This window comes from Pristiophorus japonicus, chromosome 10 (genome assembly GCF_044704955.1).
Source record: "Pristiophorus japonicus isolate sPriJap1 chromosome 10, sPriJap1.hap1, whole genome shotgun sequence".
Taxonomy (NCBI): Eukaryota; Metazoa; Chordata; class Chondrichthyes; family Pristiophoridae; genus Pristiophorus; species Pristiophorus japonicus.
The window spans coordinates 152,704,159-152,727,375 of record NC_091986.1 but is presented as its reverse complement, the minus strand read 5'-3'; the positions used below and the strand labels follow the sequence as shown (position 1 = coordinate 152,727,375).

Here is a 23,217-nt window from a genome sequence, read left to right as displayed (position 1 = left end):
GGAGGTCCCACCCAGGGTCAGCGCTCCTTGGTCCTGGGAATAAAGGTTAAGGTCACAGAGTGACTGTGTCTGCAGAACATGCCTCGTGTGAGTTTGTAGTAAGATGCAGGGACACCACAGGCACAGATCCTGGCAAATGGGAAAGGCACAAAGAACATCAAAGGACGACAAAACAGATAGCAAGTTCTCCAAAAAGGGAGTACGAAAAGAAACCTGCAAGGGATATCAAAATGTTTACAATTATATTCGGAAAAAGATGGTGGTCAGGAGCAATGTTAGCTCTTGAAAACTGATACAGGTTGAACCTCCTTTATCGGGAACCCTCGGGACCTGGCCTGTTCTGGACCCAACTCCATTTGACCTATCTAGCATCAATTTCCATTTATGGAAGAGTGTTCCAAACTTCTACCACCCTTTGTGTGTAGAAGTGTTTTCTAATTTCACTCCTGAAAGGTCTGGTTCTAATTTTTAGGTTATTCCCCGAGTCGATATTTAAGGTCTTGCAACAATCATTACAGTAGTTGAACACAGGACTACAAAGATAAAGAAAATCTGTTCTTCATTAACAAAAGAACTCACCTCTGAGGGTTAGGGTAGAGCTGAACCAATTTGCTTTTTGCCTCCCTTCAAGGGGAGAAGGATGCAAACAGAGGAAGACTGAAAAAATAGCATTGCACATACTAGGAATAGAGTCCAGGTTGTCTGGTATTTCTTTTGTGATTGATGTAATACTTACTCTTTTAGCAGATGCTGAGACAATAACAGCTGAACAAATATACTGCTGGGTGATGCCACAGACATAACCTTCACATCCAGTTGCTGACCAAAATCAGAAGCATTTCTATTTGGTGATATCATAGGAAGATCCACTCCTTCAAACTGGTGACAATTTGCAATGTCGTAACGAACATCTATTACTCCAGTTTTATTTATTTGCTTGGTGGAGGAGTCCAGCGCTCTGTTACTGTGCTCTACAAAGATATCTGTAGAATTGCTTTGAAAGCAACATTGAAAAGGTGAGAAACTACTTAAAAAAAAAACACTGCCCATCTTTGGCTAACTGTAAAGTTAATGATAACACCCATTACAGAGATTAAGCAAGCCAGTGACAATACTGGGAACTTCTAAGACCTTGGAGGATCTCAACACCATCACCAAACATATGAGATGGTGCAGAACCCAGCTTTCTTGGAGAATGTACATAAACATACAGCCTGCTTACTCTTGATTCCTTATGGGACCAGAAAGCTTCTTGACACAACCAAAGAGTCAGAAAGCCTTCCTTTTCTTGAAGTACAAAATTAGTAAAAAGGGTCGGGTTTCTAAGTGATTTCCTGCTCCGAGATGACAATAACTGCTACTTTTATGTTTAAATTAAACAAAGTTTCTATTTAGTACAAAGACCAACAATCACTCACTATATACAAGAAGTTGTAAAATGCAGCAGGCACAAAAAAAGAGATAGCTTTGAAAGCAAAACTGATGCAAGTACAAAATCACATCCACCACTGCCATTTAAAATATGAATGTATGTAATTTTTTTAACCAAGGATACATACTTCTTTGTAAAGCGTGCCAGGTTTTCTTCAACTAACATATTGTTTATACAAGGTTTGGCCCCATTAACTTCTGCCATTGATTCAAATAAGTGAACTGATAATGTGTTTCCCAGAGATTCACCTAATGTACAAAGGGGACAAGAAATGTAAACAATGTATCTACAATTTTACATAGCATTTTAAGATGACTATCAAGCTTATAAAAAAAGTTGTACAACAGCAATGTTTGCTGATCTTTAAAACTTAAGGTTGTTTAAGTGATGTATACTTTTCTAAAGTACAAATGCAACATTATGTCATACAATCACAGATTTAACTAAAATGTTGAAACCATTCTTAAAAGTACCTTGCAGATCATAGATTAACTACTGTAGATATGAGGGCCAAAATTCAGGTGCACCAGAAAGCTGGCGCACCTATGAGTTTTGGAGTGATACTTACCACTGGAACTCCTGGTACGGCAAGTAGATCCATTTTCACGACTTTGAAATTTTTTCAAAGTCCTACAGGTAGTGGATCATAATGGGGGCGGACCTTAGATTCAAAGCCAGGCTTGACTGGCTAAAAATGGAGCGGTTGGGGCTTCAAGGCTATCAGTGGTGGTCGTGGTGACGTCACAACATGTGTCCATCACCATGCTCTCTCCCCTCTGGTAAAGGGGAGAGATGCTATCATTTTTTAAACTTTAGCCACTGGGCTATCAGGGAGGGTTTCAGCTGGGCCAGCGGCCTGGCACCCAAGAGGGGGTGCTAGGCTGCCCATTGGCGATCTGGCTGAACCTGGGGGCAGTATTTTGCTGGCCAATCGGCAAAATTTTTTCGGATGTGGCTGTGGCAGTGGGTCCTCCCCTATGAGGGCGGTCGCGCTGCCGGGCCGCACTCAGTGCGGAGATGGTGCACCAGCAGAAAAACCTGCTGGGGACACCGTGCGATTGGGGGGGGGGGGGGGCGGGGTTGATGGATTCAGGTGAAAATCGATGGGCAGGTATTTTTATTGCTTTTTTATTGTTTTCATTGGGGTTGCAACCACTTGGGCGGGATGGGGTCCAGGTCGAAAAATCCCCGACCTGAATTTAGGTTGGATCGGCCTGTTGACCCCAAAGGCGGCCATTCGATTTTTAGGAATGGCTGCCGCAAATGGGCATTAACAGGTCTCTTTGAGACCCTGAATTTTGGCCCCACGGTCTTCATTATTTGAATCAAGTTGAACCTTTATAACTAGAAATTATCCTGATTATAGAGGAGTAACTTGCACACTACAATGTGTCAAATGTGTAACTACCCAACAGCATTGTGGGAGCACCACAAGTCTTCAAGGAAAAGACCAACTAGCACCTTCTACAGATGGGCAGCATGAGGAACATAAATAAGAGTTGGATGATCGAGTTGAGTAGGAAGGGGATCAAGAGAGCAGGAAGTAAGTTGCGAGAGAGAGACAAGCTTTGAGGGTGGATGTGAACGAAACTGCAGAGACAAGAGTTCAACATATGATGCAGATTTGTTTTATGAACACAGTTATCTATCATTAAATGAAATACATCACTTACAAGTTATACAACACCACATGCATTTGTTCAGTGCAAGCTGTTTAAACCTTTCCTTTACACAGTCATTCCAGCCTTCTGTGCTGTTGGTGGGTTCCACATCAGACAGTCTGCACTGTAAAGCCTGAAGTACAGAGCAAGTGTACAATTATTTCAGTTACAAAAAAAAACGAATCCATGGCAGCAATCAAAAAATCCACCTTTTTCTTCATTATTTTGTTTAACATTCTTTTTATAATTCAATGACCATGTCCTTGTAACCTGAATCTGACATTTCTAGCAATTTCCTTTCCTCTTTACTTCACACTTTACTATTGTTCAGAGACTATCAAGACAAACTAGGAAAAAATATTAAGCTAGGTATGGAATGTGGATACTGAGAGGCATGGGTACAATTATTTGTAGCAAGAAATTAAAACCCCAAAGTGGACAGTGAAAAAGTCAAAACAAGTAAATATAGTATGTAGATGCACTGGCGGCAGCTTAAAAAGTAAGGGTGTACTAGAACAGGTGGATTTAACATTTATATTTATATAGGCAAAAGTAGCAGGCAAAATGCATACAGCAATGTCCCAAAAATAGCAAATAACTAATTGAATGACTAGATGAATGGCAAGATAATCTGTTTATTGGTTCGCAGCACTACGCGGTGGGACACACAGCACTGCTGCATGTACAGGGCCCTCCTTCATTAAAGGGGAGGGCCAAGCTGCCGACTCTGTTAGTGGGAAACAGGGTCATCGCTGGACCACCAGGGAACAGGGTGCTGTCGCATCAGCCTGGCACACAAGTGGAATGCCAGGCTGCAAAATTATGGTGCGGTCCCTGCGATTGACTAGCAAGAAGGCCGCGACCGGTAAGTCAGCCATGTTTTTGTCCTTCCCGCCTCGCCTTTATCGTCCCGTGAGCGGCCTACAAGCCCAGTCGGGGGTGCGACCGTATTTTTGCTCCAGGGTGAAAACAAGTCGCTGTGCATGGTGATGACAGTCACTGCCAGCACTGCAGAGTGCGGTGCTACCGGTTACCGCTAAACTCCCGCAGGAGCCGGTAGCGGCAGCGCGTCCGGGTGAAAAGTCATTTGCGCCCTGTGAAGGTGCAAACGCCCCCGAGTTTCTAAATTTCTAATTTCCTACTTTGTCTGCTATCTCCCAATCCACGTCACAAGGTTACCTCAAATACTGTGCACATAGAGTCGGAATTTTGTACCTCCGGAGTATGCCACCGACCCGATAAAAAAAAATCCGCACTTACTTTCAGGCTCCCGGGCTTCAGATCTTGGGCCTGCCGGTGTATGCCTGCATAAAGGCCTACAGATCCCAGTTTGGAAGCTTGGGCCAGGTCCACCAATGAGAAAGGAGGATTCCTGATATGCTTATAGGGATTCCATTTAGACTGAATCCCCAAATAAATAAATAATTTATACAACTGGAATAAAAATAAATGTTACCATTTTCAAATTTAATTAAAAGTCCTTTCAATAAAGCATGCACAATAAAAATGTAATTTTTTGAAAAATAATTTTACATTTTCAATCTGGGCCAAAATTTACATAAACTAATTTTAAATGTTTGTGCATGATTTTTTAATTTTTAAATTTTAATTGAAGATTTATACTAACCCTTACGCTGATGAAAGCAGGCCCTATGCCTTATTTTACTAGACGTAACGGTTTCATGGGGATTTGCTGGGCAGTAGTTGGACAAACCCAACTCTGTGCCAGCAAACGTGATTTTTGAGTTGGTGCTGATGATCTGTCAGGCGAACCTTGACAGATCGCAAGTTTGACGGCATACGCATATTGGGAGCGCAAAATCCTGGCCATAATCTCTTGAAGGGAACCTTATCAAATGCCCTCTCTACCATCCAGCACAGAACGACCAGGATTCCAGACTGCCTATATGCAGGTCTGAAGCTACAGCTCCCAGTGTTGTCATGACAACCGTTATGTCAATTTCCCATCACCAAACAGCTTGTGCTTGGCATCATCTCCTCCTCAAATTTAAAAGAGAACTCATCAACCCTTAAACATTTTCTTTCAAATGCAAGAGAGATTGGGCAAGTTCCAAATCAAGTCTTAAAAACTGGACGATACTGCAAGTTAGTCTCAAAAGTACAATTGTCTTTAGCTATGCCTGATTAAATGCTATGGTGCATGGGTCAATATATGAAAATCTCAGACCTAAATGGGTAGATCATTCAAGTCAACAGATTTTATCCATTATTAGTAAAAATATAAAAGAGGAGAAATTGGTACGCGTTTTGTACATTTTATGGGTCCAAAACAGGGGTGACAAAGCTGAGATTTGCACCACAACAGGAAGTGCACCAGATGCTATATTGGTTTGGGCACTTGACAGATGTCCCTGGTGGCTCTATGAAACAATTGTGGGCATCATTTAAATATGTTAATAAAGGTCCTGCAAATGAATCAAGACCCTTTTGTGAAATTGGTACAATTTGGCTCTAAACTTTTATGCCTCCGACTCCTTCCAACCTGCTCCTGTTGACATCAGCAACATCAATCAGTTTGCTTTGCACACAGCTATCCGGCAGACTACTGATGCACTATTTGCGAGGAGACAATAGCTCATTGCCAGACTCCATGGGGCAACTAATCAGGAAGAGCACTGGGATTCACATTGCTGGATTCCCGTAGTCGTAGGGCATCATAGGCTGCACACACATAGTTCTGCATGCTCTCAGAATTGTTCCTCAACAGCAAGGGCTTCCATTCGTTCAAAGTTCAATTTAGGTTGTGACAGACAGCAAGTACATAACTTTTCTAGCAGGAGTTGACACTTTCATACTGCGCCAGTCCTCGATACCCCACGTGTTCCACCCGACCATTGGGGGGCAGACGGTTTTGCTGGGAGAGAAAGCTATCCCCTCATCAACTGGCTCATGACACCTCGCAGGAACCCGGCACAAATGCGGAGCGCAGTTTTGAGAGCCATGCAAAACAAGCCTCCTGAAACAACGGTTCCACTGTCTGGACAGATTGGAGGAGTTCTTTAGCACAACCAGAGTATCAAGATTCAAAATAGTTTGCTGAATGCTCTAGTGTTGCAATACACTGGGAGGGTTGCCGTGGCGCTTCCAGAAGAGGAAGAGGTTGAGCAGGAAAATGAAGGTGACGTGGAATAGGAGAAAGAAGAACAAAGTGCAGATCAGAGCTGTAAGGCAGCAAATTATCAGAGAGAATCTCCTGCCGATCCCAAACTCCTCCCCTCTTCCCCCCCACCCGAGCAGCAACACTTCTTCCTTCCATCTCATCCATGCCTGATAACCCCCATATCAATGCCCTCAAACTGTACAAATTCCTGGGTATTTTGTGTCACTAAAATAATGACCATCAACTATACCAAAATAAGACATTTTAGTTCACTACACGAAAACTCGAATCTTGCTTTGACAAATGGTTGCATAACTAACGCCCATCTACAAATCACCCTTGTGCAAACCTCCAGTTCCTGTCTTGTGTGCCCCAACCACGTGGTTCCCCAGTGGCTACAGCTTGGTGGGTGGAAGGCTGCTGAACTTCCACTGAGGACGGCTGTAGTGGGCAACCCTGAAGAGGTCTGGCTGCAGACTACTTGTACTCGGCTTTGGCTGGGACAGTTTGGCCCAGCTGGCTGTCTGGGAAGAAAATCTCTGGTTGAGAGGCTGGCGGGGAAGCAGGTATGCTGTCATCCAGAGAGTGCCCCATACATTCACTGCTCTTCACAAGAAGAGACTGCAGGCGTGCTGGTAGGCTCTCAAAGCTCCTATCCATGCTCTCCTTCTGGCTTTAAGCAGGAGATGATGCTGGACCCCATAACTAAGATGGCAGCAGTCTCCGCTTCCATCAAAGTTGAGAGAGCTGTCACCAGAGACTCCATCACTGTGGGGTCTCCTGCAATGCTCAGAGCGGCCAACTCGCTTCACGGTTGACCACATGGCCTTGATACCGTGCACATAGGCAACACACAAGTTGGAGCTGGACTCCATGCGCTCTCAATATTGTGCGCAAGCTTGTAGTCAAGCAGGCCAATGTGCTTAGAAAGTCCGTGTGGATTACCATCAGTCTTGTGTCATGTATCCTACATAGCTACTGTTAGTACTATCTCAAGGTGTGCCACCAGAGGGCACAGCAGTGGGAGACTCGTAGGTTACCTGTACAGGTGTGCCTGGCCTAGTATAAAAGGCAGGCCACCAGGTGAGATCCACACTCTGGAGTTAACAATAAAAGACGAAGGTCACTACAGTTCAAGTACACCACACTGCCTTGTGGAGTCATTGTTAAGAGCATCTAAAGACATAACAACTGGCGACAAGATTACGAACTTTCACGCAAAAATGGCTACCCTTGGTACGTTGCAGCAGTTTGCCAATGGTGATGATTGGGACGTCTTTGTGGAGAGGCTAGAACACTTTCACAGCAAATGACCTGGCAGGAGACGACCCGGCCGCACTGGCTGATAAGCGCCACGCTATCCTGCTAACTAGTTGTGGGATCAATGTCTATGGTCTTGTCAGGGACTTGCTGGAACCAGCGAAGACAATGACCAAGTCGTACAAGGAGTTCGTAACCCTGATCCAGGAGCAATTCAAGCCCAAGGAGAGCATCCTCACAGCCAGACACCAGTTCTATACCCACCGAGTGCTCCCTGCTGAAAATGGAAGTCGAGATAGAGGAAAGTCCGGTCTTCATGGATGTAGACACGGAGGGCAAGCCAGTGATGAATCAAGGAGCCTTTGAGGCGCTATGGGACAATCTGGCTGAACGACCCGAGTTGGCACCGGTTCAGGCAAAGCTAATGAAATCATCCCAGTCGTCGGTAGTGTGAATGCAAAAAGTACTCCATGATGGCGCGGGGCATAAGTTACCTCTGGATTGTTGCAAGTGATGGACCAAAGCTGCTCGGCAGAAGGTGGATGGAGAAGATCCATTGGAGTGGGAACACTTCACCCCTCCAGCGATCGAAACCCTCTGCGCTCAGAGGCAAAGGAAGCCCTCACCTGAGTGGACCCGGCACCGGAGAGCAGACCAGCACAGCACCTGAGACACAGACTGCTCAGCACGACTGCGTGGAGATGATCCAGCTGAGATGACCCAAACACATCTTCCAGGCTCCACTGGCAGGACTCCGGAAGAAAATTGGATCCAGAGGCGACTTCCCAACTGCGGAGGCAGAACCCGGGTAGAAGAGGATCACCGCAGTCGACATCGTGGAAGAAGGAAAGATGGCACCCAAACCACGAGGTGATGCGCTGAAGACAAAGATGGCCACAGCCAGACCACAAGGTGCAGCGCTGATGGAGTAATACGTGGCACCAAATGGTGAAGCGGATTGGGGTAAAGCAAGCAAGGCTCTCTCAAAGGAGGCCTGCAACCCACTACAATTAAAGGGACAGTTCCACACATTTAAGCAATGTTAGAGTAATTGTAATCTAGAAACAAGGTGCAACGGATTATGTAAAGTGTGTAACTGATAGTCGGATTTGAATACATGCAACCAGCGAGGAAAAGTCGGGCGATCATGATCAGACCCGTAGAGTGTCCATCATAAGTAAGGAAAGCTGTGCGATGCAGGATTTCCACTGCACGCAGCCAATGCAGTGGGCAGACACCCATCGGGTGCACACAGGTCCAGCGAACTACCCAATGTTGTAGCCTGCATCCCAGGGACCAGTCATGCGCCACGAAGTGTGGCCACAAGCAGCAAACACACATGAGCTGCGGAGCAAGCGACCTCAGCAGGGCAAAGGCAATGGTATTGATACCATGCCCTGGGTCGGCTCCATTTCTCAGGCAACCAATGGCACCAACTGCCACGAGCCTGAAGGTGCAGACTGCACCAAGGACATACCTCTAGATGTAGGGTCACCTGCCACTGTTCTTCCCCCCCACCCCAGAGGAAACAAGCATCAGCCAGGATTCCAAACCAAACGACGCTCAGGCCAGCGAGTCAGTAGTTCCCTGTGCATTGCTAGGCGACAGCTCCTCAGGGAGCAGCTGTGACCCCGGGCACAAAGAAAGGACAGGGAGGTCACAGACATCTGTGAACCTGCCCGACACTAGGGACCATGGCAACAGCCCCGAGAGCAGGCTGCGCGAGCCGACCGGGTTCCCCCTGCCAGCACTGGACACTGAGCCGCCACCAGACTGCAGGGACACAACCCAGCAGTTCCGGAACTAGCTTGTCCTCATGCACCAGTCGCCGCATTGACAAGGCATCCAACATACTTGTCGCACCTTGGACCACAAAAAACGCAAAACCCACTTACCTGAACTTGAATGTACATGAATGTCAGGAGCTTCCGCCACATCAGTGTGGGAGGGTGGGGTGGGGGAAGAATGGAGTGGTCAGGGACACACACTAACAGCAACCACTAGCATGCTACTGCACCAACTACCCACCCAAGGTCGAGCTGGCCCGCCAGAGGTCAACCAGACAAAACCCACATAGAGCTAAGCCCAGAGCACAGTCAACGCAGAGGCGATTTACACTAACGGTTCAGGGGGGAGTGATGTCATGTATTCTACATGGTTACTGTTGGTACTATCTCGAGGTGTGCCACCAGAGGGAGACTTGTAGGTTAGCTGTACAGATGTGCCTGACCTAGTATAAAAAGGCAGGCCACCAGGTGATCCTCACTCTGGAGTTAACTAATAAAAGGACTGAGGTAACTACAGTTCAAGTACAACACACTGCCTCGTGGAGTCATTGTTAGAGCATCTAAAGACATAACAATATGTATGAAGGACCCCCAGCGAACCGCCGTTCTATCCCAATACCCTTGTTTTTGCACCCTAGTGCTCGTTGCATCTCCACGTACAGATGCCTCTAGCCTACCCTCTGAACTATGTGGGGTGCCAGTCTCTGAGCTGGTGTCTACGAGTGTACGGTCAAGTGACTCTTCCAGTTCTGTAGTACTGTACTCTTCGTTGCTCCCTGATGGCAGTTTGTTAGCTTCTGGACTTGAAATGGAAGAAAAGGACAATGGTGAATTGAACACTTAGTGGCATGAGTAAGCAGAAACAATGAATTGCTTCTGAAAGCAGCACCAATTTGTCATGCATGGTGTGCAATGCAAAGATTTAAGCGAGAAGGGAATGAGGGGAAGATGGTTTAAAACCCTGCAGGGCTTGTCCTCCAGCCTCGCCAGATGCCGCACTCCTGACACCCCCACCCACAATGTCTAGAACCTGTTTATGATGTAGGGCAGCACATAAATGAAGCATGGCCCTTCTTCTGTGACAGCCTGCTCCCTGTTATTGCGGGAGTACGAGCTCTGCAAGAAATAATGGAGTTTATCAGTATTAAGATTAGTGAGAAACCTTGATGATGTGAATGTCAAGGTAGAATAGTGTTGCTAGTGTGTGAAAATGGCTGAGATTTGAGGAGGTGAAAGAAGTAACAGGGATGAGAGTAGGAGGGATGAGAGTAGTAGGTGCAGATTGCTGCATTTGGGGTAGAAAGATATGGAGCGAAGTGTGTTGAAGTGTTTGGAGGAGAGTGCTGGCAATCTGGGGAGTGAAAGGTGAAGCGTTGGTGCAAGGTTAAGCACGGAGTAACAACAGATATGCATTAGAAGATTTACCTTAGCTAGCCTTGTGAGGTCACTGAATTTTTTCCTGCATTGCAGGCATGTCCTGGAAGCAATACTAGTGGCACCGGCCCACTTAGCAACCTTTTTCTTGCATTGTAGCCATGTCCTGGAAATGATACTACTGGCACTGGCCCATTCTACAACCTCAGCCCACTTATGACGAGCAACTTGCCTCAATATTTTCCTACCGCCTAGTGGATAGAAGATATTCCTTCTCCTGTCTATCTCCTCTATAGCAGTGTTAGTAAAACAGGGGGCCCTTGCAGCTTCTCCTATGTATGCCATCGTCCACAATTTTCATTTATAGTTGCCTGTGGCCAAAGTGCACTGCCTCTTGGTGCAGATTGCCTTTAAAATAGCATCAGCGAAGTGTGATGTATTGGCATCCCCAATAAGCAAGCTACCAATGAACAGCGTAAATAGCGCTGGCTGCTCTCCTCTTTTATTTTAAGTAATCAGGGGGCCAATTTGGGGCCTTAGTCGCATTAGCGTGAATGGGCCTATGCTCAGAGTGTGGCGCCCATTCTGCACCAGACAATGGCCCCAATTTTCCCCAAGAAAAAATAAAGGCGTACACTAACCTGTACGCACATTTCGTTGTGGACCGTCTGCCCACGCAAGTTTTCCGCAAACTTAGCAATCCTGTCGCTCCGGCGCTACCAGAGTTGATCTCGGGAGGGGGGGGGGGGGGGCGGTGTTTAGTGTGCGCCTAAAACGTACAGCGCATGTGCTCAAAAAAAATGAAATAAACCGACCAACTCAATGCGCATGGGCAACGCGTATGCAAAGAAAAAAAAAGCACTGCGCATGCGCACAGCAAGAAAAAAAAATCTGCACATGCACAGTAAAACAATATTTTTAAAAATCAGCACATGTGGGGACTATGTGGATCACCACCATTTGGCTGGGGATAGCAGCGGGTCGAGTCGGCTGCATAGAAGATTGGGAGAAGGCTGCCCTTGGATGTTTTTCAGTTGAAGACTCCTATTTATCTGATGAATTTGCCTGGAGTGTGGATTTAGAAAGCTTCCAAGGACTTCAGGAACATCTTAAAAAAATTTGGGGCCACTTGGGACATCGATGGAAAAGGTGCTGAAGATTTTTTTTTTATTTGAATGTTTAGTTCTATCAAAAGGAATAGCATTAATGGTAAATTTTCTTGTATCTGTTATATTTTTAAAGTTCCATAAAGTTTATCTAAAAAATCCCTTCGGCCGGGAATAAGCGCGGCTTTCTTTAACTGCAGATAAAGCTTTTTCCTACGGTGTTTCTGGTGTCTGTGCGCCGATTTAAAAATATATCATTAATGAGGAACCTTGGCCTTATGTTCCGAAATGGTGCATATGGTACTTTTCAACTTATACCAGCGTCAGAATGGATGGTGGCAAACATTCTGGTAGTTGATGCCGGCACCCCAACATTGTGGAATATTTAAACTAAGCTTCAGCGCCAGAAAAATCGCTGGGCGCCAAAAACAAGGTGCCCAGTACTGGGCAAAATTGGGGCCAATGGTCTTAAACCAATTTCTATCCATAGATTTTGAAACAAGGGTTCAGGTTAACCTATATAGAAAACTTGGACAAACTAAGGATATTTCAATCTAAAGCCCAGGAAAAATAAGTTATATGGTGTTGTTAGACTAGAGTTGACTTATGGACGTCAGCTACCAAAAATTTGGAGATGGGTATTAAATGGTACAGCACAGGAGACCATTTGACCCATCGTGCCTGTGCAGGCTCTTTGAAAGAGCGATCCAATTAGCCACATTCTCCTGCTCTTCTCCCATAGCGGTGCAAATTTTCCCCCTTCAAGTATTTATCCAATTCCCTTTTGAGAGTTACTATTGATTCTGCTTCCACCACCCTTTCAGGCAGTGCATTCCACATTATAACTCGCTGTGTAAAGAAAATTCCTCACGTCGCCAGCAAGAGGTATTTGTAATTACAGGAAGGGAAAACCGTTTACAGTCTTAAGTTTCATAGAGGCAGAGGTTCATGTGATTTTCCCACTGAATATCTTACCTTATTTAATGGTAACTGTAGCGGAACACTTACCTGTATTGGTAAAGTTAGAAAGTCCTCTTTTAATTTCCGTATGTTTGTTACTGGTATTCTTGCAGTGTTGCCATAATCGACGTACTTAACATCAACTTCTCTATTTCCAGGCAAGCCTGAAACAAATATTTTACTCTTTCTAACCATAAACGTTTGCAATGCTTTAACTAAATATAAACAAGGTAAAACAGCAGCTGAAATGCAAGTGTACTAAAAAGACAATTTCGATAAGTATTTCTGGACAAATATTGTGACAGCTATTACAAGGTTTTAATTTTTCTACAAATATTTACAGTTCAGTAGAACTCATTTAAGTATTTTACATGGCAGAGGGAAAAAGTGGCACTGGACAGGAGGAAGAAAAGGAACACAGAAAATTTGGCAGTGAGAATACTAAAAATACAGCTAAAGAGAAAGGAATTTAAGGAGGCTTTGGAAAAATCCAGCAAGGCAGTGGTTTATAGAAGGGAATTCCAGAGGGATTGGCTGAAAGAACAGCTGCCAGTGGTAGAGTGGAGATAGAAGGGAATGAGATTAAACTACCGAAGTGTATTGTATTTGCAGACATGTAACTGGAGAAGAGCACTAAATAGGGTTGAGGTCATGAAAGGATTTGAAAATCAATTCTCTGAGACACGATGAGTCGGTGGAATAAGGGCAGGGTGAGGGGCTACAGAACCCCATGTTGGCAGTAGCATTCTGAATGAGTTGTTATTTATGGAGGTCGTAAGGTTGGCAAAGAGCAGATGAGCCTCAAGGTGGTAATTGGGGGGGGGGGGGGGGGGGGGGAGATTTAGGATTTCTACAGCAATAGGTGCAAAAAGTAGAGTTGTAAGAAAGTAGTCTCGCTGACGAATTCTAAAACGGGAAAGAAAGTGAACTTGGCAGACGAGCACCTCTGAATTTAGAAGTGAGTGCTGAATGAATCTAGGCCAGAGATGGTTTTGCCAACATGAAACTGAAGGGAATTTTGGCTAATATTGATCAGGCAGATTGAGAGTGCGGCAGCAGCCTCCATATCAGTAGAGGCAGCAGACAGGCTGAGCTCGTTCTGGTCGAATACATGCAAAAGGCCCAAGGTTTGCACAGAATTAGACCTCGGGTCTCATTTCAATACTTCGGAAGAGCTGCCAGCACTTGTCACGCCTCCAAAGGCAGCTGGCCTATTTCTACGAGGTCAATTTTGGGCTGGCAGCTTCTCCGCCATTGGCACCCAGGTATGTTCTGGGGATACAGATACACACAGCATGAGTGGGGTCCTCAGAGTACTGTGGAGACAGGAGGAGCAAATAGCGGCTGTTTGCTAGGCCTCTACATCCATGATAGAAAAACATGAGTGGAGCAAGCCCACTGCCTGGTCACATATGGCAAACCATTTGGCAGAGGGGTCCTAAAACAGGACTTGGGCATCTTATATCACACATACAAGGTGCCCAACCGCTGTTTTACAATGCTGCGACAACGTCAAAGGCAGTAGAGACATGGAGGAGAATCAGAGCCATGGTCAGTCACAATGCATATTGTTTGACACTTTTAACAATGCAATCTCAGTGGTTTAGGCAGAGTAGCAGCTGGCCTCGAACAGAGTGATTTTAAGGCAATATGCTTTAAATGAAGGTGTTGAAGAAATTTTGAAATAAAGATGAAGTGGGCAATAGGTGGTTTTGAGGAAGACAGGCAAAGTGGAGGATAAAGAATGATATTGGCAAGCATGAGGCCAAGGCAGGGAGGTTGGTCAAGTCAGAAGCTGGGATGGGGTCGGTTCATGAATGAATAGTGCTTTCATTAAAAAAAACATATGCACCTTTTTTGGTTGTGGTGCAGTTGAGCTTATGATCTAATTGTACATTCTCATAAGATCTGTTCTAAATGCTTAAAGCTCTAAATTTATAGTTGTCCAATGTGGATGGGTCCAAGAAGTGATGCAGGGGTAGAGCTTTATCTTGGGGAAGACAAGTCACCAGATTGGTTGATATCTTTATTCAAAAAAGAATCTATGTTCAGATGTCAATGCTGCAACAAAAAAAAAATCTTACTTACCATTTTACAGAGTAGGTCCACTGGAGGCACAAGTACATTGCTACTATAACAGAGACCAAGAAAGGTGAAATTTTGTGCTCAAAATGGGCAATTTTGGCAGATTGGTTAAAAAAAAAAAATCACCTCATACAAAAAGATAAGTACTGTTTAACATTAATCAGGGCCAGAGCGGTCTCCTGGACTAGTTTTGATTGGCCAAGGGGGTCGGAGTGTAATTTTCCAGATTCTCCCTAATTGGCATAGGTTTGTTGTCTTTCCCAGAAAATTACATGGCTTTCAAGTGGTGGGGAGTGTATAGATCGTGATGCACAATGCATCGCAGTTATGTGGAACAGACTGGATGGACCAGTGGGGGTCTTTTCGGTCAGTCACATTGAGTTTGTTCCTACAAACTGGTATCTCGGAATTACAGCAAGAAAGTGTTGATTACACTAAGCTCGCAGGTACTCACTCTATTTATCGCTCCTAAAACTGTAGAGCCTGGCTCTGTAACTCAAATAAAAGCAACCCTGAGAGTTTGAAGAACTTTCAAAACTGGGAATAAAAAAAACAATCCAGCTACCTCAGTGATCCTGGGCCTTTTATACAAAGTTGGAGCAAGGAATAATACGAGGGTGGCATGATGACATCAGAAGAAAATATGATTCTGCAGAACCAATCAAGATTAGAGGGGTTCCCTAAGGTGTGTGAAGAATGCGTGACAGTCAACGGCTATTATAAATGTTAGACAATACTCACAGTAAACAAGTACAAGATTTTTGGTAGGTTATCCTTTGACTCAGATTGCATGCTAAATACTCCATTTAAAAAAAGATTGTAGATCTCTGGGTTTGGACGCAGGGGAAATGGTAGAATAATCAACAAGGGTGCAAATATTTACTGCACATAATCACTTACCACTAATTTGACATCTGTACCACCCTCCGTCATCAAATAGTGCTACACAAGCTTGTTCTACAACTGGGCACAAGATCTCCAAATTTACATCTTTTCCAGTATAAAATTCAAACATGTTTCTTGTAAGAATGAGGAGATCCACAGTATCCATCTGCAATGGGAAGTAGAAAATATCAACTATTTGGTAAAACTGGCAAGAAAATATATTATAGATCACTTCCTTGAATGCTCAATGGATAAATTCACCCATTAACGTGTAATTCAGTAATATGCCATAGACCAGGAAGGTCCCATGTTAGAAACATAGAAAATAGGAGCAGTAGGCGCCATTCAGCTCTTCGAGTCTGCACCGCCATTCAATATGATCATGGCTGATCCTCTATCTCAACACCATATTCCCACTTTTTCCCCATACCCCTTGATGCTTTTTGTTTCTAGAAATGTCTCCTCATCTCGGTCCTAAATTTCCTACCCCGTAACCTGAGACTGTGACCCCTTGTTCTAGACTTCCCAGCCAGGGGAAACATCCTCCCCGCATCCAGTCTATCCAACCCAGTCAGAATTTTATATGTTTCAATGAGATCCCCTCTCGTTCTTCTAAACTCTAGTGAATACAGGCCTAGTCAACCCAATCTCTCCTCATACAACAGTCCTGCCATCCCAGGAATCAGTCTGGTGAACCTTCGTTGCACTCCCTCTATGGCAAGTATATCCTTTCTTAGGTAAGGAGACCAAAACTGCACACAATACTCCAGGTGCGGTCTCACCAAGGCCCTGTATAACAGTAGTAAGACATCCTTGCTCCTGTACTCAAGTTCTATTGCAATGAAAGCCAACATACCATTTGCCTTCCTAACTGCTTGCTTTCAATGACTGGTGTACAAGGACACCTAGGTCCCTCTGTAGATCGACACTTCCCAAGCCATCACCATTTAAATAATATTTTGTTCTTATGTTTTTCCTACCAAAGTGGATAACTTCACATTTATCCACATTATACTGCATCTGCCATGTGTTTGCCCACTCACTCAATCTATCTAAACCTTGCAGTGTCTTTGCATCCTCCTTACAAATCACAATCCGACTTAGTTTTGTGTCGTCAGCAAACTTGGAAATATTACATTTGGTTCCCTCATCCAAATCATTTATATATAATGTGAATAGCTGGGGCCCAAGCACCGATCCCTGTGGTATCCCACTAGTCACTGCCCGCCACCCCGAAAAAGACCCGTTTATTCCTACTCTGTTTCCTGTCAGTTAACCAATTTTCAATCCATGCCAGTACTTTACCCCCAATCCTATGTGCTTTAATTTTTCACACTAACCTCTTATGTGGGATTTTATCAAAGGCCTTCTGAAAATCCAAATACACAACATCTACTGGTTCTCCCTTATCTATTCTATCAGTTACATCCTCAAAAAACTTCAGTAGATTTGTCAAACATGATTTTCCTTTCATAAATCCATGTTGACTTTATCTAATCCCATTGATATTATCTAAGTGTGCTGTTATCACATCCTTTATAATAGACTCTAGCATTTCCCCTACTACTGATGTCAGGTCAACTGCTCTGCAGTTCCCTGTTTTCTCTCTCCCCCTCCTTTTTTAAATAGTGGGGGGTTACATTTGCCACCTTCCAATCTGCAGGAACTGTTCCATAATCTATAGAATTTTGGAAGATGACAACCAATGCATCTAATATTTCCATGGCTACCTCTTTTAGTACTCTGGGATGCAGATCATCAGGCCTTCAGTCCCTTTAGTTTCTCCAGCACTATTTTCTTACTAATAATCATTTCCATTAATTCTTCTTGCTCACTAGACCTTTGGTTCCTTAGCATTTCTGGGACGTTATTTGTATCCTCTTCCATGAAGACAGAACCAAAGTATTTATTTAATTGTTCTGCCAGTTCCTTGTTCCCCCATGTGTGTCTGTAAAGGACCTACATTTGTCTTCACTAATCTTTTTCTTTTTATGTACTTCTAGATACTTTTGCAGTTATTTTTTATGTTCCTTGCAAGTTTTCTCTCGTACTCTATTTTTCCCCTCTTAATCAATCTCTTGGTCCTTTTTTGCTGAATTCTAAACTGCTCCCAATCCTCAGGCTTGCTACTTTTTCTGGCAACTTTGTGGGCCCAAGTTTCCGCCCTCTGGAAAGACGGCACATCTCCATAAGGTGCGCCGACTTTCTGGAATAAAAAGAGTGCCGAAAACTTACCTTGTGATTCTCCGGTCTCCTCAGGACGTCTTTGTACTCGGCGTGGCGCAGCACAAGGGGTTGGGGGCGGAGCTGAAAACAGTGCCGTGACCTCTGCACATGCACGCTAGAGTGTGCGCGCGCATGTGCAGTAGCTCCAGACCCCCGAGGCTGCGTGGGAGGGGCCCGACCCTCGCCCTGGCTGAATGGGCTCACCGGGCAAGGATCGGGGCTCGGACCTCTCTCCCGCTCAGCCTTCCCTCCCCATCCCTCTCCCCCCACCCCCCCTCCATCCCCGTCGTCGGGGCCGGGCCCCACGCAAAGTGTCGGCGACAGCCTGACCTGTTCAGCCTCTCCACCCCTCCCTCCCGTTCAGCCTCTCCACCCCTCCCTCCCGTTCAGCAGCCTCCTCCTCTCCCTGCCCCCTCCATCACTTCTCTCTACCCCTCCCTCCCTCTCAAACACAGACCGAGACCAAGACACACACACTGGGGGGAGCCCCGTCCCAGCACGCTGTTGGAGGGCTCCCGGTGCTGCAGTCAGTGAGTAGAAATAATTTTTTATTTCTTGATTGATGTTTTATTATTTTGTTTTATATTTTATTAATTTTTTTTGATTGATTTATTTATCATTTATTATTGATGATGGCTCTATTTGTAAAAGTGAAGTGTTTAATGTTTATAAACTTCCCTCCCCCATCTCTCGTTCCCTGATTTTCTAAGTGTAGGCAAGGTTTTCCTGAGCGTACAAAAATCTACACTTACTCCATTCTAAGTTAGTTTGGAGTAAGTTTTCGCTGCCTAAACTTGCAAAACAGGCATAAGTGGCTGGACACGCCCCCTTTTGAAAAAATCTGTTCTAAAAATGAAACTATTCTAACTGATTAGAACTGGAGCAAACTAAATGCCAAGAATTGCAATTTCTAAGATGCTTCATTCTAAACTAGTTGCTCCGAAAAAAAATAGGAGCAACTCAGGCCGAAACCTGAGCCCTCTATAACTCCTCTTTGAATCGAATACTATCCTTAATTTATTTTATTAGCCATGGTTGGGCCACTATTCCTTTTGTTTTTACACCAGAAAGGAATGTATAACTGTTGCAATTCATACATTCATTCCTTAAATGTTAGCCATTACCCATCACCGTCATGCCTTTTAATGAATCTTCACAATCTATCATAGCCAATTCATTCCTCATATCTTTGTAGTTTTCTTTATTCAGATTTAAGACCCTAGTTTCGGATTGGACTACTTCATTTTCCATCGTAATAAAGAATTCAATCATGTTATGGACACTCTTCCCTAAGGAACCTCACACAACAAGACTGTTAATTAACCCTTTCTCATTACACAATACCCAATCTAGAATAGCCTGTTCCCTAGTAGGCTCTTCAACATACTGGTTTAAAAAAAATCATCTCGTACACACTCCAGGAATTCATCTGCCACAGTATTACTACTAATTTGGTTTTGCCAGTCTATATGTAGATTAAAGTCACCTCTGATTACTGTAGTATTGTTGTTACATGCATCTCTAATTTCCTGTTTGATGCTATCCCCTAGACTACCACGACTGTTTGGTGGGAGTTGTCTATAGGCTTCCAATGTTTTCTACCCCTTGGTGCTCCTTAGCTCCACCTAGACTGATTCTACATATTGACTGAGCCAATATCCTTTCTCACTATTGCTCCGATTTATTAACAACGCCACGCCACCCCCTCTTACTTTTTGCTTGTCCTTCCTAAATATCGAATATCCTTGGATATTCGGTTCCCAACCCTGGTCACCCTGCACCATGTCTCCATAATTGCAACTATATCGTATCCGTTTACATCTATTTGCGCTGTTAATTTATCTATCTTATTACAGATGCTTCGTGCATTCAGATACAATGCTTTTAGATTTGTCTTTTAAACATTATTAGACGGTCTTAACATTATTTTGTACTATAGCCCTATTTATCTTAGCTATTTTTTCTTACCTGGACCCTATTTGTTGGTGCACTCTTTTGTTTGTATGCTCTGTACCTGCCTGACATAATCTGGTTATCCTTACCACAATCACTTTCCTGTATTGCTTCCTTTTCTTTTCTCTTTAGCATTCTAGATTTCTCTCCATTGCAACCATCCTCTCCCCCCCCCCCACAACCCCCCTCCGTTTAGTTTAAAGTCCTGTCTACCTCCCTAGTTATTCGGTTCGCTAGAACTCTGGTCCCAGCATAGTTCAAGTGTAGTCCGTCCCCACGGAATAGCTCTCTCTTTCCCGAGTATTGGTGCCGGTGCCCCACAAATCGAAACCCACTTCTCCCACACCAACCTCTGAGCCACGCATTCATCTCCCTGATTCTATTGACCCTATGCCAATTTGCTTGTGGCTCAGATAATAATACAGGATTATTACCTTTGTGGTTCTGCTTTTTAATTTAGTCCCTAGCTGTTCAAACTCTCTCAGCAGAACCTCTTTCTTAGTCCTACCCATGTCATTGGTACCTACGTGTACCACGCCAACTGGATCCTCCCCCTCCATGTTCATCCTGGTCTGTGCTTAGTCAATTGATCCCAACGGAGACAGCAATGAAAATACACAGTTGGCAGGCTGGGAAACAATCAAGCTCTGTCTAAAATCTTCACATTTGCCTAGGCACACAAGAATGGACCTCTGCCGCTGCTAGTGCCATTTTGAATCATCAAACTACTACCCAACCACTCCACTTGTGTTCCCACATGTCTGGTATCTCCACTACTACTTTTTTCCATGATTAGCTGATTGCTAGCTTAATGTACTTGCCTTCAAGCATTTAAAGATTTTCTGCTCTTTAAAATTAATGGAAGGATAATCATTGGCTCGGGAGTGTGCAATTTCCTGATGTGCACTCCCAGGACATCGTAGGAATAAACCCAAAATCTATACTGTTCGGTATATTCTGGAACAAAGCTATGCCCTAGTTTGATCAATTTCTATGTTCTTAGCACAGAATAATATTGTACACATTTTAGCTTTAGCTGTAACTGTCAGAGGTTCCTTAGCCCTCTTCAACACCTCAGCCAAGTTCGACGCAGTCGACCATGACATCTTCCCCTGATGCCTCGAACACTTAGCAATGTCTATATTTCATCTGTCACTGGTCTGTCTTCCAGGCTTTTACAGTCCTCTTCCTACCTTATCAGCAGCAAATTTTGAGATTGTGCTCCCTATGCCAAAGAACAAATCATCTATATATACTGGAAAAAAATGGTGGCCCCTGGGGTAAACCATTTTCAACTCTTCTATAAACTGAGTAATACTTATTTCCCCCAACTCCTTGTTTCCTGTCTGTTAACTAACTTTCTATCTACACTGTTACATTTCCTCTTACACGACACATCTGAATTTTTCTACCTTGCATCTTGAGAGACACGTTATTGAACTAAATCTCTCCTCAGTGCCTTTAGGTCCCAAGAACGTTCTCTTGGCAATCTCAGGACATGCACCAGTTGTTCTCAGTACCTCGCTCTCCAGTGTTTCCTCATGGTGCTCCCAAACCAGAGGAGTTCACCTCAAAGTACTGCCAGACTCGGACCCCAGCCGAATATTGCCAATGCTGATAAGTCAATGTCCCTGGTAATACTACTTTGCATAATCAGCTTGCTTTGGTAAAATCTCTAACTTACCATGAGAGCAAGACCATGGGAAATGTACTAGTATTTATAAAAAGGATTCTCTTACCAGAAATAACAGCAAATAACTTCATGCAGATTGACAGTACTGCTTTAGCAGACAAAATTCATGTAGTCAGATGAAAATTTTAAACTTTTCTTATATCACCAACTGCAGATACAACATTCTGCAATTTAATACATTTGACAAAAATGCTTAAAAATATAACATTTACCAATTGAATGTAGAAATCGTTTGGATTGTTGATATGAGTAACCATCATTTGAATCTCCTTTAAGAAAGGTGGTATAACTGGTGGATAATACTGCATGGATAACATGTTGCTTTCCAGATTTGGCATGGGAACACAATATTCATTAACAAACCTAGGAAGATAAATTTTTATTTGGCGTCGGTAAAGAATATTCAACAAATCTAGGAAGACAAATGTTTATTTGTATTATTCAGCAATTCCAGACATTAGATGCGGAAAAGGGAACTACTCCTGACATTGACAATGATCTATTGGATAGACAATTCACATTTATCTAGTGCAATTTCGATGTATTTTTTTCATACATCGAGTAAATTCTTGAAAATATATGCAACATATGTACACCAGCTGTAGCACAGGAACCAGCACTTGAAACTGGGCAGTTTAAAAAAAATCATTGGGTAATATATCAACACAGTGTAGCTCCAGGCACATGCAACAGCTGCTGCAAACAAAGACCAATGTTGACAACTTGGGATACAATGAGTTAGCAAACTGTCCTTTCATCTGGCTGAGTTTGAAGCCAATTTAGATAGAATGTCTCTCCTGTTGACTGTAAGGGTCTTGCATAAATTGAAATTGGGCAGTCTGAACTCTGTTCCCCGTGACATGGATCCAAAAGTACAGAATTTACAATCCGAGAGTCTGCAGGATAGCTGGCGTGGGAAATGGAAGAATGTCACACTCGGGCAACAGCTATTTCTCTTCTGAAATTAGGGCTAAGGCACTTGGGGGCAGAGCAGACAGAACTTTACTCTGCTTCTTATCCAAGCCCAGAAAGTGCTTGAGGGGCGACACCAAGGTAGAAATATGTGCCTTTAGTAGCATCTCATCTTGAATATAGCAATTAACCCAAAAGACATTCAAGCTGGTGACCACTGAGTGCACAGCAAGTCAATCAACAGATGAAGGATAGTTAATTCTGCATTGAACATCTATATACAGCACAAGAGTGCTTCAAATGGCAATGCTTGTCTAGGATAGAGTACAGAGTAACAGAATGTGAAATCTGACTGATGGCATCACTTTATGCACTGCTCTTGTATTCTTAGCATAAATGTGGATTTTGCACTATATGCCAGCACCTCATATTTCTCCAGTTGTATCCAATAGATGATGATCAACGGCACAGCTACAACTCGAGTGATAAGAGTACTCATACTTGTTCACCATCTAGTGTCTGAATTGGATATAGCATCTGTACAAATGGAATAATCTCGCACATTACACTGATATGGTTACCTCCTGATTGAAATTAATTCAATTCATTTTTGCTCAAAAAATATGAATATGGTAATAGGAACTAAACAATGAATGAAATATCGTAAGTTTTTTTGTACAATTTTAATTTGAATTGACAAAATTTGAATTAAGCAACTTCAAGTCAAGAGAAGACTTTTAGAATATATAGACCACAGTTCTA

General features: G+C 43.7%; 1 protein-coding gene across 2 annotated transcripts in view; it reads right to left on the bottom strand.

The window, feature by feature from the left end:
- rnf17 (ring finger protein 17) overlaps window positions 1-23,217 on the bottom strand; it is a 265,192-nt gene that overhangs the window by 68,696 nt on the left and 173,279 nt on the right. For both annotated transcript variants that reach the window (XM_070892177.1, XM_070892179.1), the window contains exons 20-25: window positions 21,756-21,906; window positions 15,687-15,837; window positions 12,750-12,865; window positions 3,106-3,226; window positions 1,560-1,680; window positions 737-994 (exon numbers count right to left, since the gene is read on the bottom strand). In XM_070892177.1, coding sequence (XP_070748278.1) covers window positions 737-994; window positions 1,560-1,680; window positions 3,106-3,226; window positions 12,750-12,865; window positions 15,687-15,837; window positions 21,756-21,906 — 918 coding nt within the window. The remainder of the gene's footprint in view (window positions 1-736; window positions 995-1,559; window positions 1,681-3,105; window positions 3,227-12,749; window positions 12,866-15,686; window positions 15,838-21,755; window positions 21,907-23,217) is intronic.